At 44.6% G+C, this 20,149-nt stretch overlaps 2 protein-coding genes across 3 annotated transcripts; one reads left to right on the top strand and one right to left on the bottom strand.

Annotated features, from left to right (window-relative positions):
* Positions 1–14,303: 14,303 nt before the first annotated feature.
* On the top strand, positions 14,304–15,798 carry LOC113635437 (DNA-directed RNA polymerase II subunit RPB1-like). Its single transcript, XM_027134851.2, has 2 exons — positions 14,304–14,948; positions 15,265–15,798. Exons 1-2 carry the CDS (start codon positions 14,945–14,947, stop codon positions 15,747–15,749), a joined length of 489 nt encoding a protein of 162 aa, XP_026990652.1. The 5' UTR covers positions 14,304–14,944; the 3' UTR covers positions 15,750–15,798.
* An 879-nt stretch (positions 15,799–16,677) lies between these two features.
* On the bottom strand, positions 16,678–18,298 carry LOC113635524. Of its 2 annotated transcripts, none has more exons than XM_027135021.2 (4): positions 18,144–18,298; positions 17,592–17,978; positions 17,349–17,489; positions 16,678–17,148 (listed from the first exon to the last, which is right to left on the bottom strand). In XM_027135021.2, exons 1-4 carry the CDS (start codon positions 18,178–18,180, stop codon positions 16,949–16,951), a joined length of 765 nt encoding a protein of 254 aa, XP_026990822.1. In that variant the 5' UTR covers positions 18,181–18,298; the 3' UTR covers positions 16,678–16,948. The 2 variants fall into 2 exon arrangements, with proteins under 2 accessions (XP_026990822.1, XP_026990821.1); XM_027135020.2 differs by having other exon boundaries at positions 17,349–17,492.
* Between the last annotated feature and the right edge of the window lie 1,851 nt (positions 18,299–20,149).

The following is a 20,149-nucleotide window of genomic DNA, read 5'->3' on the forward strand; positions in this document are numbered from 1 at the left end:
TCAGCCGTCGGTGGGGAAGGGTATGTCAGCCAGGTCCGATGTGGTGATACACCCAGGTTGAAGTCCCTCCAGATGAAGTCAGACAGGTCTACCTCGTTGTCCAGTACGATGCACGTATAGCAGTAACCGGGAGCGTCGTCGAGTCGACAAGCGATACCCCGCGGGCTCGCCTCTAACCGGGCACACGTGCGGGGACGCTGGACTTGTCTCTGATTACTCCGCGGGTTCGACATAGCCTGCAACAAATCTTCACATACAATATAGAAAACAGGCAATAGACCAGTAGACACAGATACCAACACATTACTTAAGCATATGTACAGCAAAGCTTGTGTGTATACAGTCTGAATTCAGTCACAATTAGGGCCACCACCAATAATGATTGTGGTGTCTCGCGTACACCCAACGTGGCAATGGCGCTTTAATCCGCCGTTTATTATTCAGTGAATACCAAATGTCAGAGAACGCTTGGGAGTAACATGTTCTTGGAAGGATTACTACTACTTCTGAGTCTCTACGTGTTTGTAGGCACTGAGCCAGCCAAGCTGGCTGCGGGTGTAGACGCGCTAGGGCTGCTTGTGCCCCACTAGTGTGAGTAGTCCACAGTTGATAACCACAAAAGAAAAGAGAGTAATACTGCTGGACAACGTGCTGCTGCACATAGCGTGATATGAGGTACGCATGCTTAGTTTTAGGGCCATACAGTGATGCAACGGAAATGCACCGGCGGAGTTCATAGGCGTGAACCCGCAGGACGAGTCTATCCATAAGCTGGTAGTCCATGTCAGGTTGATGCATGACCACCCATGACGCTTCTTCGAGCATGATGTCTGCATGTGAGAGTATCAGTGGGATAGGCCGTGAGTCCTCCTCCAGGGTAATCCACTGACTGTGCGATCCAAGGGGGGGATACGATCGCCAAGTCCGCTGGGGCTCCTTTTCAAGCCTAAGATATAACCACCACCGGTATGCCGAAAGGGATACTTCCCTACCTAACCTTCTACAAGACGAGCAACAGGCCAGGCGTGGGGCGTTATCGTCATTATATCTATGAAAGCGGTACACCAGACCCTCAGAATCAGGTTCAAGGCAGGCACACGTCTGATGTCGTTGCACTGGCTGGCGGCGCTGGGGACGCCGGGATGGGATGCACTCCATAAGTCTGTACACAACACTTACAAAAACACACACACACACACACACACACACGGGATACAGACAAACATGGACATACACCAATATGTTACAGTCCTGTATATGTGCAGCTAGTTCCAGTCCGAATCACTAATGTTCTTGTCCAGCAGCGGGAATGAGTCTGGATCCATTTCCATCATCTGCATCTGCATATATTGTCCAAAGAGAGAGTGGACTGTTTTGTCAATCAACGCGCGTAGAAGAGGTATTCCGCAGCACGCAACACAGGCTATGACTACTAATACTGTAAAAATTGTCATGCCTACACGCATTAATCCTGCCATCCAATCTCCCGAAAGTAACCACTTATACCAGGTTGGATCCGGTGCGCCCGAGTTCCGGACCATCTGGTCTCGGGCTGCTTTCATCTGGGTAAGCAATGTGGTTAGTGGTCCTGTAGGGCCCGTATGTAGGGGGATGACGGCACAACAGTCAGTGCCGATCATTTCACACACTCCCTGTTCTGGCCCTCGCATTTGATCTATAGCAAAGCGGTTCTCCACTGTCATCAGCGTGGTGGCATGTAATTGTTCTGAGATGAGTCCTAAGGCCGCAATTGTATGATTGATAAAGCGCTGCTGATTATACCATATGTAGTTTATCCATTTCATATTTCTGTGTACTTGCACGTGCGGTAACAAAACGGTCCATGCCATCGAGGTTGCATCGGATAGGGCTCTATGCTCCTCTGGAACACCCACAGGCTCTCCTCTCCAGTCAATGTAAATATCAGGGTCTGCTGACCAGGCAGGAAGCGCGGACGCATTACTGGGTCGCAGATATTTTGAGATATCACGTATAGATCGTGAGTTATGGATGTGTGCTTGCGTTAAGAGTTGGTCTAGGAGGGAGTTATTTAAGGCCATCACTGTAAGATGTCCCTCTAGCACAACTGGAGCACACAGTCCATGCCACATTCGAGGAAGGGTCTGAAGCGCCGTGCTCTCGCCACAGTACCAGAAGATGTCTGCCAGTGGCAATGTGCCAAATCTCAGACTAGGGACGGTCATTAGACCTGGAACGGACTTTTCACATCCGTATTCTGTCGTCTTACAATGTGGAAGCACATTCACTATAGGGTGATGAGCATCTAATATTCCCATGCAGGCAGTTTTAGGAATAAATCCGACATACACTGATCCCCTGGACTTAATACATAGTGGAAATTTCTGGTTAGACCGCATCTGAACGGACATATCTGTAGGAATTGGCGAGGCTACCGGCTGATACGCACATGATCTACTTATGTTGCCCATCCATTTCGGCCCATGGGTTCTGGCTGCTGACCCCAGCAGGCACAGTGCAGGACACAAATATGTATCGTTATATGGAGATTTATCACACTCATCCACACCTCTAGTAGGCATTACATAGGGAGTTTGATTAGACCGGTCATGGCATACTACACAGGTACTGTTTGCAGCAACCTGGTGAGCAGTTTCTGTCAGCCACTGTCGATAGAGGTTTCCCTCGATGCCGTCAGCTGTGGTATTGTATTGGTTAATACTGTTCACTTTAACGTAATTCTGAAGTGTCCCGTACTCCCCCCGTACCCTGGAGTGGCGTGTTTCGCATTTACTATTGCCTGAACCGCCACATTTAGCCCAAAAATCAATACCTGCCTGACGAAACTGAAAGCCAGGACTCCAGGCTGGGACGTAGACATAGACTTCATATGTTTCAAGGAATAACGTTTTCTGCAATGAGGATGGATAAACTGAGTCCGCGTGGAGACTGTAATACCATAAGGCATGGATTAACTTACAATGTCCGCCGTCGTCACCTCTGGCAGGTTGGCCACTGATAACAATGCTAGTTGTTGGATCTGGGGTTGCCTCTCCTGGTCGCTTAATTCGAATCTCTAGGGTCAGGGTGTAGTGTGATGATGACTGGTTTTTCGCCCACTGTATCGGGTCTGATACTACTGCCGAAAAGGGACCAGTGTAGTCAAAAGAATACATCATGAAGTACCATGTGTCATTCCCTATTTTCCTGCGGTTGCTAGCATGGGTGAATAATCCTAGAGCACACTTTATGTGACTTTCAATAGCTGTCTCGGCTGATGTCCTGTCAACTCCCGCTATTATGGGATAGGAGCTTTTCCCCTGAAAAACTGTGCGTCCCCCTATAGTGGCGGAACCTGTGCCTATACTACGTCTGAGCCGTGAGCCTGATTCGGAGGTGTGATAGGGCAATGAGTCATTATGAGTGTCATTATGTAGGGTATAGGCACGAATTTTAACTGTAAAAATTCCTACTGCGATTGCTAGATTCAGAAGTATGCTTATTACACATGCCATATAAAAGATTTGTACAGTTAGTCTGTCTTTATATTGTTTATGAGTTCCATCGAGTTTATCTAGTGGTTTCTCGTCTGTGTTCTCTTTTTGGGGAGTGGCTAGTTGAGCCATGATTCACAAACGATTTGTTATAACTTTAGGTCTCCAACAATATCTAATCTAAATATCTAATCCCTCGCTGAGCTTGTGTAACCTCCTGGATTATCCTCAACAATGTCACCTACAGGGGCAGGGATTGATGTCTCAACGTTCCCTGGCAGGTGGATTTGCTGTGTGCGTGCTCTAGCTTTGGCCCGTGTTCCAGCGGCCGGGCCTGTCACTAGGTCAGGACCATAGGGATCACTATAATCCTGGTCCTCAGAATACGAAATCCTGTAGTCTTTTTCTTTCCTTTTGTCGGCGGGTGACTGACCTGCCCGCTGTTGTCCTGCCTCAGACGTGGAGGGCTGTTTCCCGGTTCTTTGTTCTATGGCGTGTGGCTGTTCTTGGGGCTGCGCCCTCGTCTTTGAGGTTGAAGATTCTTCCCCAGTGTTTGCTACAGCTGTCGCACGACAACAATGATTAAGGTGGTACCAGTATTCCTTACCTTCGACCTTGACTGCCGTGGGGGTAGCTAACACCACTTTAAAGGGTCCTTCTCTTCTTGGCTGTCTCCAATGTTTTCTCTTGAATGTTCTGATGTACACGTAGTCTCCTGGCTCTACCTGGTTACGTGGTTCCTCCACTTCTGTGCCATGCGTAGCCGGACTCACCTGCGAACACAAGAGTCTATGGATATGGGTTAAATGCTTCACATAGCTTGACATTTCACCTTCCATCTGTTCAAGTGATGGGCCCTTATAGGGTCCTCGCGTAAAAGCCACGGGCATCGGCCTGCCTGTTACCATTTCATGCGGTGTCAAGTGCGTTGTACGATTTGTCTGTGAACGCATTTTCATCAGAGCCAGTGGCAAAGCCTGTACCCAATTCAGGCTTGTGCTGGCGCATATCTTTGCAATTTTCTCTTTTAGCACACCGTTGGCTCTTTCTACTCTTCCCTGTGAGCTTGGGTGATAGACACATCCCATCTTATGATTAATGCACAACGCTTGTGCAATGGATTCAACTACTTTATTCACAAAATGAGGTCCATTATCTGAACTCAACTGATCTGGAATACCAAACCTTGGGATTACTTCTCTACACAAGAATTTTGCCACTGTCTTAGCATCATTCCTGGCACAGGCCACTGCTTCTACCCATCTACTAAACATGTCAATCACTACCAAAATGTATCGCTTTCCCTCTGCCTTTTCTGCCATGTCCACAAAATCCATCATTAAGTGTCGAAACGGCCCTCGAGGTTCTGGAATGTGTCCTATTGGGGCCGTGAAACCCTTTCTGACATTTCTTTTAGCACAGAGCTCACATGTTCTTAGTGTTTTATCTACGTAGCTGGCTAGGTACGGAGACCACCAGTTTTTCCTGACAGTGTCTAATATCACCCTTCTGTTACAGTGATCTATCCCGTGGGCTTCCTTTATCAGCATTGGTAAAAGGGCTGTGGGTGCCACCCACAACCCCTCTCCGCTTCTCCATACTTCTGTCTCTTTGTCCTGGAATGCGCCTCGTTTTCTCCACTGTTCTACTTCTTCCGGATTGGCTGTGTTTTGTGCATCCCTCACATCTTCCATTGACATCTCTCCTGGACCTGCATCTGGCTCTTCTCCCTGCATGAGTGCCATTATGCATCCATCCCCTACTGCTGCCTTTTTAGCTGCTTCATCAGCTGCAGTGTTTCCTTTTGTTATTGTTGTTCCATCTGTTCTGTGAGCTCTGCACTTCACAATAGCTAATTTTTTAGGCATCTGTATCGCTGCCAGCAGTTCTGCTATGGCTGGTCCATGGGAGATAGTTGAACCATCAGCCCTCAGGAACCCTCGTTGTGCCCAGATTGGTCCAAAAACGTGGCATACCCCATACGCATATGCTGAGTCAGTGTATATTGTACACATTCTCCCTGCTCCTAGCTTACAAGCTGCTGTCAATGCTTTTATCTCTGCCAATTGAGCTGAGCATGGTTGTGGGACAGTCACTCCGCTTATTGTTTGATATACATTCTTCATGAGGTCATATTCTACTACTGCATAACCCGCTTTGTTTCCCTCATTGGTACGATAACATGATCCATCCACGAAGAAAGTTTGTTGTGCCCCTAGAAGAGGTTGGGACTCTAAATCTGGTCGTGCTTTCAGGAACTTTTCAGATTCTTCTGTACAATTGTGTGGAGTCCCTTCACTCGGCAGCACCATCCTTTCGGCCGGGTTAACTGTGTTGCATCTTTCAATTGTCAATTCCGGTGCTGACAGTATCACATCATAACCTGTGCGCCTCGCATTGGTTATTACAAACGCTTGACTTGTCAATAATGCATGCAGTGCATGTGATGTATACAGGGTCACGGGGTGACCCATTGTGATGGTAGAAGCCTTTTGATATGCAAATGCTGCTGCTGATAGAGCACGATAACATGGCGGTATGCCCTTCTCAACGTTGTCCAATGCTGTGCTGAAGTAGGCAATAGGTTGTTTTCCTACCCCTTGCTGTTGCTGCATTAGTACTGCCGATGCAAAGCCCTGTCTTTCTGACACGTATAGGTGAAATGGTTTGCTGTAATCCGGACTAGCCAGTGCTGGGGCTGAGGCTAGTGTGCCCTTCAACATCTCGAAGGCTGCTGATGCTTCTGGTGTCCATGTCAGCTGTGTGTTGGGCTTAGCCTGATCAGCAGCTTTTATCATGTTTCTAAGTGGTTGTACTTTTAAGGCAAATTCGCATATCCATGGTCTGCTAAATCCTGCCATGCCCAGGAATGACAACATCTGGCGCACGGTTTGAGGTCGTGGTGCATCCCGTATAGCTTGTACATGAGCCGGCAATATTCTTCGTGTTGTTCCTTCTAGAACTCGTCCTAGATATTCCACCTTTCTCTGGCAGAATTGTAGCTTCTCTTTACTGACCTTGTGCCCATTGGTTGCTAGGGCCTTCAGTACTGTTATAGAATCCTGCACACATTGGTCTTTTGATTGGCTACAAATCAGGAGGTCGTCCACGTATTGGACCATCCGGCTTTCCAGTTGTAAATTCACCAGATCTCTGGTCAGTACTTGGTTGAATATTGATGGACTTTCGCAATAGCCTTGGGGCAGCCTCGTATAAGTATACTGTTGCCCACGATACGTAAATGCAAACAAGTGCTGAGAGTCCGGGTGCAATGGGATACTAAAAAATGCTGAACATAGATCGATTACTGTGTACCATTTCGTTCCCTCTGGAATATTTGATAACAAAGTGTGTGGATCTGGGACTATTGGGGTCTCTGCCACCACTATCTGATTGACTGGTCTCAAATCGTGGACCAGTCTCCATTTATCTGATTTGGGCTTTCTGACCGGAAAAATTGGAGTATTGCACTGACTCCTAGTGGGGATTAAAACCCCTGCTTCTAATAACCCTTTAATAGTTGGCCCTATCCCTTCTTCCGCTTCTTTGGATAATGGATATTGTCTTTGATAGGGTAGTGGAGCGTTAGGTCTGATTTGTATTTTCGCTAATCCTGCTGATTTGACTAGTCCTACATCTGTTGCATGTTTAGTCCATAATTGCTCTGGGACTTCACTTAGTGATTCTTCTACTTCTTTCTCTGTCAGCTCTTCTTCGTCTTCTACTTGAGACATCTGTACCTCCACTTCTACTCTCACCTGTAGTTTTGTCTGCTGACTAACTAGCATGGTGGTGGCTACTACTTGCTCTGTCCCCTTATAATCTATCTTTAGGAACGTTTTGTCTTCCGACACACATACCCTAGAATATCTTGTCGGGTTCCATTTCTCTACCCTCCCTGCTTCTCTCATCATAGGCCCTAAGTCTTTTGATTCATACCCTTGCCCGATCATCAGGGAGATGTGGGAGACTGCGTCTCCAACTTGATACCATTCTTGAATCAGTTCAGGGAGTACAGCATATGTAGCTACTCCTTGCCGACCAAGGATTATGCTGTGCGTGCTGATGTGATATTTTCTTCCTTCTAGTCGTTCTTCCCATAATGATGCATATTCTTCATCTTTTCCCCCTTCATCATATTTCAGGGTACAATGCCATGGTCCCCTGGCCTCACGGCAGTCTGGACGTATGTAGTTTAGCCATGGTTTCCATTCTGAGTATTCTTGCCATATGTTTGATGTATCTTTGTCCTTGATTTCCATCCAATACACCTTGTCCAGTTCTGTCATTTCTTCTTCTTGGCTTACTACTAGGTATTGTTGAGCTAACATTTCTGGGAGTGTTATCCACACTCCTGTTGGGCCACAGTGTATTTTAGCTCCTAGTTTGCAAAGCACATCTCTCCCAAGAAGATTAGCTGGAGTGTCTGGGGAGTAAAGTAAGGGTGCTTGCACTACTATTCCTTCTATAGTAATCCATTGCGGCTCAGTGAATCGTAGAGTCTGAGTTTTTCCTGAGAAGCCCACTGTTTTTATTGCTCTACGCGTGAGGGGAAGCTTTGTGCCTTCTTTCCCAATGCTTGTAAATGTTGCTCCTGTGTCAATCAGGAATGGGGCCTGCACTTCATTTCCGATTCCCACCATAATTGTTGGTTCCTGTGCAGGGTGCAGTGAGGTGGTACACTGCACCAGCTCCCCCTCTGGCTTCTCTGGGCCTCTTCACATTCCTCCAGGAGTTGGGCCCGATGGGCCCCCTCCAGGTGGTGCTGGGGCTCGTCCTTGAAATCCTGGGCCCAGCCATTGGCCTGCCCAATTCCCAGCTCCTTGTGGTGTTGCTGCGAGTGCATGCTGCATTCCCGACTGCCCTGCTCCTTGTTGAAGCATTGGAGCAGGCATCTGTGTCTGTCCTTGGTTTCCCATGGCCCCTCCTAGTGCCCCATATTGTAGGTAGGGACAGTCTTGTTTCAGGTGACTTGGGTGATTGCAATTCCAGCAGGTTCTTCTCTCTTGTCCTCCTGTTCTCCAGGCCGGTCTTTGTGGAGGTTGTCTTCCCTGTCCTCCTCTTCCCCGACCTCTGGGTGGTCCCCATCCACGCTGTTGGGGTGCATACTGAGGATTCATGGGATAACTCATTGGGTGTTGCATTGGGTATTGCATCATGGTTGGAGGCAGTGGCTGTGACTGAGTCACCATCACTTGTGGTACTCCTCCAATTGGAGGTGGCGCGGCTTCAGCAGCGGTCGGAGCCACCATGACTGCCGCCTGTTTTGGGGCATAGACTTTATCTTCCTTCTTTTTCTTTTCATGGCTTTCTTGTTTATTTCTTGCTAGTTCTCCCAGCTGCGCCTTGTGCAATTGTACTACTAAATCTTCTGCAGCCTTTTTCTCCTCCTTCTTCCTTTTTCTGTGTAACTCTGTATAGTGTATTACATTCGCTTCAAAGGTGGCCCATGGCATGGTGTTTAGACCCACCACTGTTTCCAGTTGGTCTTGGACTTCCTCAGGGAGTGCCCTTTTTAACATGAGTTTAAACAGTGTCTCACTTGCGGGTGTCTCATCCCATGCTGCTCCCATCTCCTCTCTCCAGGACTCCTGGAGTTTCAGTATAAATTCGGCCACCCCTTCTCCATCTTCCAGCTTTATTTTTTCCACTTTTCCTGGGTCTGCCTTGGTTGGGTAGGCCGTCCTTAACTGATCCCACAGGTCATTCCTGTATGGGCCGAAGGTTATTCCATCTCCCCTTGGATCATCTGCCTCTCTTCCTAATCCAGCAAGGTGGAATATTTCCATCATTTTTGCTTTTCCTATGGTTTGGCATAGGATTGCCTTCAAATCTCCCAGAGCCAAACTTTGTCCAGTTGTTTGTTCCTCAAACTTTGTGATCCACCTTTGTGCTCCTTCGCACACACTTGGCAGTCTTTTTACCAATCCAGTCACATCCATAAATGTCCATGGCACATAATGCATTTGCTTTCCTTTAACTATCAGGGGGAGCTGTGTTGCTCTTGGTGCTTCTGTCTCCTCCTCTTCTTCACTGGAACTCTCACTTTCGGGGGTCACCTGCTGCGTCTCCCCACCTCTCCCTCTTCCCGTCTGGGATCGGGTCTGCATGTGTCTGTTTCTTTGGATGTCGCCCCATTTTTGTTTGTCTAACTTCTTCCGTGTCTTTCTTGTTCTTTGGAGAATTTTAAATTGTTTCTCCGCTCGTTTCTGTTCCTCCTCCAAGTATTTATATTCCAATTCCAATTCCTCCACTTTCATTTCTAGTCGTGATGCTTGACCTCGTAACTCCTCCATCGTCACATCTGTTTTTTGGCTTCGTTCCAGAGCTTCCCTTATTGCTCTTTCCTGCTCTTCGTTCTGCCACACGCCTTCTGTTTCCAGGGGGGTCAGCTGCACTTCTCCCTGCAGTCTCACTCTTACTCCTCTTATATCGTGCGGGGGCTCCACATTCACTGGGGCCGCCCTTGAGCTTATGTCATCATCACTCACCATTTCCATTGGGGTGAGGGACTTTTGGTTACTCCGTCTTTTTATTCCCTCGCCGGGCATCTCTGTACCTTCCATCAGCTGTGGATGCCGTTGCCGCCCCTCCTCTGTCTTTCCACTGGGTGATAAATTCCCATCTGCCTTGGTCTGCTGTTTCTTTTCTTGCTCCTCCTGGACCGCTATGAGGGTCCTTTTTGTTGCACAGTCGTTTGGTTTGCTTAGGGACCCCTGGGCTTCGCTTAGGCTCTTATGATGTTCCACCTGCCCGGTCTTTATTAATCCTCTCCTTCCCGACTGGCAGACATCTTCCATTTGTGGCTCCATATGTTCCCCTGCCCAATGTGCTGTTGGTGTGCTGTGTCTTTTTAAACCTGGCGGGTGTGTGTATTCAGTCAACCACTCCATATTACGCTCCTCTGCTTGTTGCCTCGATAAGTGGGAGTCCCCTTCCTCCCATCGGGCATTAGCTTTCTCCACCTCCCTGTCCCAGTACAGGCGTCGGTATTCATCATCTTCCAGCGCTTCCTCTCTTCCTCCTGTAGCCCCTTCTGGGCATTCTGGGTATTTTCCTTCTTCTCCTCTTATACCGCCCTTTACCATGGGAGGGCAGCCTTCTTGCTCTTTTTCTACTGCTGTCGGCCGGATGACTCCTCTGACTTGCCCTCCTATGATCTCCAGTTCTATTTCTTGTGTTTCACTCGCCTTCCCCGTATTTATTACGGGATATATGCCATGATGGTTGGGCTTATATTGTTGATTGTAAGGTGGGGGCTGTAGCTGTTCCCCCCATTCATCTGATGGTGGGGCTGTAGCCTTCTCTTTTCCCTGTTCTTTGCTTGGTTCCGCTTTTAGCTTCTCTTCCCTTCTTCTCTTTCCTTCCTCTTCAAACCACTCCACTATCTCCCATTTCTTCATAGTTTTCTCGATACTCTCTTTTTTTGCTTCCCCCCAACATTCTATCCTTTCCTTCATCTTCTTACATTTCCCTTCATCGAATGTTCCACCTTCGGGCCACTGCAATTCTCCCCTTGTCCGGTCTTGCCATTTTTTCATGTACTTCTTAATTTCTTTTTCAGCCTTCTTGTGCTTTATTATTATAATTGTAGCTGGAGTTATTAAGTTCTTCCCTCTGTCCATCATGCACTCCGGTCTCACCATTGTGGCTCTATCACGTGGTTCTGTAACTATTGTAGTTGGACGTTTTTATTCTTTTTCTGGTAATCGGGGTTGCTGGGGGATTCTAGTCTGGCTCTCAAGAAACAAAGCAGATAAAAAATCAGAGTATAAGTCCAATAAGTATAACTCTATGAAATTCAAATAAAACTGAAAATTAAACTTGATTAAAATCAACCAACTACACATTCATATAATTGTATATTCAACCAAGCATTAACCTATTCAAATAGTTAACTCACTAATAAATCAAACAAGATCAAATAAACCCTCCATCGATCAATCAATCAATCAAACCAGTTTAACCACTTAGATAAATAATCAAATCAAACTGTTGAGTTGAGTTGTAAACGTTGTTACATTGTCAAAACAGGAGAAAGAAAAACAAAAAACTAACAAATAAAAGTGAACAGAATAAACCATTTAAATTTAAATTGTTGTTAACTTGTCGGTAATCTTGGGTCTCATCTAACGACCCACTTATAACATAATGTATACACAGTTAGATAATGCTCCAAGTTTTCAGCTTCTAAAACCTCTAACACTCAGAAGAGAGAGAGAGAGAGAGAGAAAACAACAATCTCATTGGAACCAAAACAACCTCTCTGTGTGTGCTACAAATGTCAGGGTGATCCTAGGCCTCACTGGCACAAAGTTACAGAAGCTAAAATGCTTTCTGTAAAAAAACCCAAAAAACAAAAACACTACATTAGGCCATTAGGTTATTAATGTAATTATAAATCATATTGGAGTTTATGTCAGTCCCGGTCTGAATTAAAACCACTATGTATCTATGTATGTATGAATGACTATGCATATGTGTGGACCCAGGAACACTAGCTGATTGTATAGATTTTCAGCTTATGGAATCCATATAACCAAACAACAACAAAAATAAAACAAAGGTTAATAATAAAACAAATACAAAAAATAAAGATAAAACAAAATGACCTACACCTGGTTTAACACTACTAACCTTAAAACTTTCCCCCAACACAAAATTTAATTTTCTATGAAGTCAACACAAATGGCCCTAGACTTGTCTAAATTCTTTAACAAAATTAAAATGATTTATTATATGAATGTTTTCCCATTCAGCATTAGTATCTGCTCACGAAAAGAGAAAAGACTCAGAAAAGCTGTTCTGTGTGTTCAGCTTTGGAATGTAAGTCATAACAATCAATCTTGTTTTCACAGTGTTCTTCAGTAGCGGGCACACCTGGCCCCTTGCCAGATGGCCCTTATCGCTCCTCGTTAAAATCGTCTCCTTATTGGCTAAATTTTATTATTGGGGACGTCAGAGTCTCGCTCTTTGTTACTGGCTGGCCCAACTGCCAACCAAATACCGGTTACCGGGTATTGGCTTCTAAGCTTGTCTATCTCTGCTCTACGAGGCACTATTGGCTCATGTAAAGCTGGACTACAAACATGACACCGAATTTGTAGTTCATCACTAGGAAGCGAGAGTCGGAAAAAATGGACGGGAGCAAACTCCGTGCACAGTCCTCGAGAAAAAGAAGAAGAAGAAAAAAAAAAAAAAAAAAATCACCGCAAAGCGAGCACAGCAATTCGGATTAAAATGCTACTTGTTGGACCTTGGGGGTATGTGGAAAACATTTATTGAAAACTAAACTATGACGTGAAGTGAATCAGATGAATCAGGTGAATCCCATCCTCACTTAGTGTGTCTGTCTCATACAGTTCTCTGTTATAATGGACTGCTTGTGTAACTTAAATAAATGTTATGTTCTGCTTGTGCGACTTAGGCCTCTAGGTTGCAACTCATTTTATAAGATCTTATAAGTGCCATAAAACACTTCACAATTGCTTGTTTATACTTTATCACACATCAAACTGAATCGTCATTCAGTTTGACAATACACAAATACACACGTGCACATAAACACATGAACAATTCATACACAATACACACCGTACACGTATCATTTATTATATACTTATATGGCGTACACTTATAATATTTTATATATGGCGTACACTTATTTATATACTTATGACCGTATATTTATGACTGTGTACTTATGTGCCATTTATGACTGTGTACTTATGTGCCGTATATTTATGATGATAACGTGCACGTATATAAACACTTATAACACTTATAAATACGGGGTACTTTACCGTACCCCAGGGGGCCCCCACCAGCCCTACCCTATCTAGGGCCAACGCGTTTTCTCCACCTGCCCGTTCAGTCCCGGCTGTGAGTTATATACACACCGGCGGTACGCCACAGGAATTTTCAATCCTTAATACCACAAATATAAATAAGTAAAAATGTATACACCAGAATTCACTCATGAGTTTTTTTCTGTCACACACACACACACACACACACCCCTCACTCTGTCTCTCGCTCGCTCTTTCCGTGTGTGTGTCTCTCACGACAGAATGCACCCATGAGATTTTTGTTCTGTCACACACACACACCTCTCCCTCTTTCTCCGTGTGCGTGCCTCTCACGACAGAACTCACTCATGAGATTATGCCTGTCACACACTCACACCTCTCTCACTGTCTAAGTGTGTGTGTGCCTCTCACAACAGAATCCGCCCATGAGATTTTACCCTGCCACTCACACAGTCACAAATCAAAACAAAAAACAACTTTATCTATTGCCCTTCTCATCCAGTTATTATACTGATTATACTGTATTTCACCCTTAAGAGTTCTTGACTTCAAGGGCAGCTGTCCGCCTCCCAGGGCCACCCCTCCCTTTTCAGGCCACAGATTCACTACACACAGACTTCGAATATAACAGGCGTCTGCTTACCTTATTATTATGGCCGGCCTCTGTGACCCTTCAGAGAGAGTGGTCCTGGTCCCGGACACAGGTCAAGCTAGCCCCTTTGAAGTCCCATCTGGGGTGCCATTAGATATGTCGGAACTCAGAGCCGGTCTCCAAGTCGACACATCACAGGGTGTCCTCTTCTCTTAGGCTTTTAGTTAAATTTCACTGTTAACTCTATAATTACTACAAAAGAAACTGAGAAAACTCCTCAGGCCTGGATGAGAATGAGCAAACTTCTTTATTGTGGTCAATCAGCCAACAAATTGTAGTTGCCAAATTCAAAGTATCAAATTGCCAAATTTAATAGTAACAAATTATTGCCAAATTAAAAGTAACAAATTACCAAATTCAAAGTAACAAATTAAAACCCATAAGGGCATGTCATGCCAAATCAATCAAGAAAGAAACAAAAACTCTCGCGACGTCCTTGCGAAAATAAAAACAACCCCCAACTGGCCCGCTCGCCCCGGATATATATATATCCTAACACTCCTCGCCCCCGCTTCGTTTCCCACTATTTTTTGGAGTCCCAGGTGCCATATCACCTGTTTTTATCGGCATTACCCACTATGTTCTCTAAACACCCGGACCCAATTTCCCCTGATTTCCCATTACCTTTCACCCATATGCCCATTTATGGATTTTCCTTCCTTTAGTTCTCAGGGCCTAGGACTGTGGCCCCCTGTTTTTTTTCCATTCTACCTAACATGTTTTCGCTATGGGCCAAGGTCTGAGACCCATGGTCTTCTTCATTTTCCATAACAATTCATGAGCTACGGTCTGGGAACAATGGTTTTTTCCATTCTACCTAACATGTTATCGCTATGGGCCAAGGTCTGAGAACCACTGTCTTTCCCATTTTTCATAACAAGTTTACATTTGTTATTACAAATGTGCACAAAAAGGGGCTCCATTCCCTCGTCAAAGTTACATTTGCCATTTGCTTCTGAGTCTTTTACGACAGACATCTGCCCTGAGGAGTAAACCTGCATTCAACTAAAATGAGTAAGTTTCCCTTTTGCTATCTTCTCCTGTATATGATGTTTTCTGATTATATTCACTCTATGAGTCTATTTTATGTCACATGATATTATGTAAAAAGGCTCTTACCTATTCGTCATTCTATAACATTACTATTGTTAAGCTATTGCTGCTGTAATATTGCTTGTGTACAAGTGGAGTTCTTTAACTTCTCAAGCCTGTTAATTGTTTATGATCTCAGCCTGTCTTTTTATCCCCTGGCTGGGCTTGCTAACATATACATATCTCAAGCTTCATTTCCTCTATCTCTACTAAGTCAGTTACTCTTTTCTCTCCTTAGATCCTTCACCTCCAGGTCGGTCAATTCAGCCTGGCTACACCCGCCGGGACCCTCGTCCTTCTCCCTATCCAAGACCTGCGCCTGCTGACCCCATGGCCGGCTATCGCCGCTTCCAACTGCGTCATATCATCTCTGAGCTCACTACGCTTCTGGAACAGCTCATTTCTCCTGAACTGCCTGCGCATGCTTATCTGCCATCCCCTATTATGAGAAATCCTCCTGTTCTCATGTCCTCCTCTCAAACCACTCTGGTAAACCTCGTGGACAGGGGATCTCAAACTGATGGCTGTCCTCATGCTCACCCTTGCACCCGTGAGCCTGGAACTCCCGGCTCCCCCCCTCCTTATGCCTATGTTCGTCCCCTCTCTCCCACCTTTCCATCTTCTCCCTCTGATTCTAACCCTGCGTCTCCAGATTACACTCCTGAATCTCCAGATTACACTCCTGGATCTCCAGATTACACTCCTACTACTCCCCTTTACTAAGGCCTAATAAAAACACCTTAATAATAATAATAAATCACCTTCTATCCACCCTCTGACTCAAGTGTGGTTATTTGGTTATTTTATTCTCTAGTTATATATTATTATATATTATATATTACCATAAGATTATTACAACATCTGGGGTTTATCCCCATGTGTCTTATGACTCCAATCATAATCGCCTTAAGGCATGTCTCTCTGTTTTTTACTGCTGGGTTCTGGGATTTTTCACAACAGCATAACAACAGCACAACAACATTTTTCACAATTTTGTTCCCCTTAGACTCTCAATCTCAGATTCAGCAGGTCTGTCCAGCTGGTCACCTGATACAGCTGTCTCACACTACTCCCTTCATGAGGCCTGTTTCAGCTGAATATTTGCTATTCACTTCCTCACACATTGTTGATCAGAGAGCTCAGACTGACTAGGCCTGACAGCACTGATTCTGGATACTTTTACTAAGTTTATGATTACAGTAAACTTCTTTTCTTGTTTACATCTGGCCTACAACATCGCCTACATACTGTATGTCCTATGACACCAATTGCAATATTTTGCAAGGCTTAATACTTTGGTTATAGTATTGTAAGGAATAATACCTTAATTATTTTTACTAAGATTTTTCACAACAACCCTGCAACCTTCCAGGAGATCAATCGTCCTGAAATCTCACAGCACTACTGACATTCTGCAGAACAATGCTGGATGAGATGAAGCCCTGACCAGGTCCTGCACTCGGACAGTAACGACTGCACACACGTCGCAGAGAGGTCCAGAGAACTTTACCATAAGCTTAGCTGTAAAGAAAATGCCAAATCTAGACCAAAACATGACAGAGGTGTGATTTGTGTTTGTGTTCGGCTCTTAAAAAGTTATAAACATAAAATAGAAACATGGCCAGAAAAACTGAAAATAGAAAAGATAATATAATGTTTCATATTTTTTTTATTTATCAGCATATTCTGAAATACATTACAGACGTTGATATAAATCTCACTTCAACATTTTAATTTAGTTCAGTATATAATACAAAGAATAAGAATGAATCAGACATCAGTAATAAAACCATAAAGCACATGCAGCAAGAATCTCAAATTAATTACTCTCATTAGGATGAAAGTCATATAGGAAGTAAAAACAGTTGATCAGAATAAAACACTGTGATGTAACAGGAAGTTCAGAATTCATTAACGCCTCCTCAGAATCTCTCAGTTCTCTCAGTTCTGACCTCTGAGTATGTGCTGAAATCAGAGTGCTGAATTCTTTTCTTCCTCTTCATCTTCTTCCTCTCGAGCTTCTGGATGTCCAGTGAGGCGTAACAAACCTCATCATCTCCGACCTCTTCACGTCTCAGAGTCGTCCTTTTGTCACTTCCTGTCAGATCAGCTTTGATTCTCGCTGTGAATGAAAGAATGACATCTTAAAGTAGCGACACTACAAAGATTATTTAAATCAGTCTGTCTAAAGCCACGCCCCTATGACTCAGGACAAAATGACTGACAGGTGAGTAGAGACGCCTCCTGGATGGCGAAGAGAAGACGTACTTCCTGTGTTCAGTGCTGATTTAGTTTTAGAGAGGAGAGTGAGTGTGTGAGTACCTTTAGTGGTGTTTGTGCAGACGCAGTACACACAGATGGAGGAGAGGAGTGAGGAGAGGAGAACACACACAACACACACACTGAAAACCTGACTCCAGCTTACACAGCTTACACTCTCCTCTGATAGACTGTGACAGGGTTCTGCTGAGGAACACGCACACACAAACAGATTATGAATATTGTTCAGTTTTACAGAGATAATCAGCAAACAGAAAAAAATGAAGAATCATTAGAAGATCTTACCGAGTACAAAGAGTCGAGTTGATCTGTTTCCATAGTGATAAACGTCAGTGCTCTGTATTGGACCTTTTTCATTGTCTGTAACCTTCTTCTCACTCAGAGCGCAGTAGTACAGGCCCTGATCTGATTCTGTGATGTTTTTAATCAGCAGATTTTGAGTGTTGCTGGAAACGTTCAACAGAATCGAATAACGTGGAAAATCACCATGAATCACTTTGTAACTAGAGATGATAACAGGAGTATGATCTTTTTCTGAGCAGTTTTTAAACCACACCGGATAAAATCCATCTCTCCAAACACAGTCACAGTAGAGAGTGACGTCGTCTCCTGGTCTGACTCTCATCTCCACTTCTGCTCCAGAGATCCTCTTCTGACTGAAGAACAGAACACCTGCAACACAACATCAGACTTTATACTCCACTGAGGAGGTGTACAAACTTCTACGCAACCTCACACACCTACACAACATCAGACTTTACAGTAAATCCAGAAGTCAGCAGTGAGATTCAACACACACTTTTTAAATAAAGTGTGTTGAAGTGAGACTTGACTTACACACGAGAGCGATGAGAGCGACTCTTGATGTCTCCATCTCAGACTCTGGTGCTGAGCGGCTCGTGCTGCTGAAGCTCTTTCATGCTCTTTAATCTGATTGGTCCACGTCAGTGGAAAATATCGCCTGCTATCTAGCTGCTGATTGGTTGCGGTTAAACTGTAATGTTTACTGTTTCAAAAAGAAGACTTTGATGTTGATAGAATCTATAACACGATTGGTCAGAGCCAGTGGAACATTTTTTGTCACCTTGGGGGTCGTGAATTCAGTATTGTGGCTAAGACACTTTTTCCACTGAAAACAAAAAGCCACATCACCAGTATAAATGGGTCATTTCGGAGAAAAAAGAACGTGATCGTCACGTCAGATTTGTGACTGTCAGCAGAATATTTTTAGAAATTGTAGATAATTATGTTTTGATCAAATCCATCATCACTCATAGGGTCATGTTTCTGTACGTTGTTCTTCTCTGAGTGACTGAGGATTGAAGCTACAGCAGGTCTGATGTCAGTGAGTGAAGGAAACAAAGTGCCGCCTGAGGTGCAGGGCCTCGGTGAGGGTTTCCTGTTTCAGACAGACTGAACTTACGTCTCTTCACTTTATATTATTTTAATTATTCTTCTACTAATTACTAGTGAGATCATTTCTGGATCTCCTGTCAGAGTCAGTGTAGGAGAGCATCTGATCTTCTGTTTGAGCTTCTTCAGGAATAAAGAGGGTTTTTATGAACACCGAAAGCAATAGATGTGGATTCCTCAGGGAGCATAAAGACCTTCTGCTGTTTACTGTAGCTGCTCAGTGGTGGTGCTGGTGGACTAGCGCAGGGTTTGTTGGACCACAGCAAACCCTGTCATGTCCTGACTGAGGAAGGAAGTGTGTACTCACTTTAATCAAAATATTGAACTCAGATTAGTTCCATCACTTTGGACCGCTCTAAATACGCAATCTGCATAGTGTGCCTGTTGTGTGTGTGTGAGTGTGTGTGTGGAGTGTGTGTGTGCATGTGTGTGTTTGTGTGATGGGTGTGTGTGTCTGTGTGAGGTGGAGTGTGTGTGTGTGTGTGTGTGTGTGTGTGTGTGTGTGTGTGTGTGTGTGTGTGTGTGTGTGATGGGTGTGTCTATTTGTGTGTATGTAGTGGAGTGTGTGTGTCTGTGTGATGGGTGTGTCTGTGTGTGTGTGTGTGTGTGTGTGTGTGTGTGCAGAGCTTCGCTGTGGTTTTCCTGTCTTGTAGCACAAACACTTTCAGGGTTTCAGACAGTTACAGAGATGCACTGCTTTATTTATCTATGTTCACTAACTGAAGGTCACTACACCAGTTTACACACAGAACTGCAGGATTTGGAATCTTCAGTCTCGTCTCAGATGATCAGATCCTACTTGCCTTCATCCAGTGGCACTATGTTGTTTGTGTCCAGCTTCTGCAGCCAGGACAGTGATACCATGAAGAGCAATAAACCACAGAAACCTGCAGGATGTCTGCAAACATGCAGAGCTGCACATCTGAGAGATTTCAGCTGCATGAAGCTTAAAGGTGGGATGCACGATGTTTGAAAGCTAATGTTGACATTTGAATTCACCAAAACAAACAAGCCCTTAAACCAAATGGGTGTCACCCCTGTTTTGATAGCTCTGCCCCACACATATATACGTAACCCTGGGGGGAAATTTTTATTAATAAATGAACACAATGAGTAATTTTATGGTAATACAAATGTGTTTTTGTATTACTGTGTGTTGCACCATGAAAGGTTTAGCTCCGTTTCACACAGAAGACGTTCAGTTCTCTCCAGCGCTGGAAAACTGATCCTGTATTAACACGGGTCCTGCTTCTTGCCTTATCATAAGCCTTTCTTCGCATTTCGTTTTTATCCGCCATGTTTATGTTTCAATCGCTTTCTGCTAATGTCACACATGCGCACTGAACACTCTCTCTACCACATGTTGACAAGACACGCCCCTTTCTGCTAATGTCAGACATGCGCATTAGCAGAATCTGCCGCATATTGAG

This window comes from Tachysurus fulvidraco, chromosome 7 (assembly GCF_022655615.1).
Source record: "Tachysurus fulvidraco isolate hzauxx_2018 chromosome 7, HZAU_PFXX_2.0, whole genome shotgun sequence".
Taxonomy (NCBI): domain Eukaryota; kingdom Metazoa; phylum Chordata; class Actinopteri; order Siluriformes; family Bagridae; genus Tachysurus; species Tachysurus fulvidraco.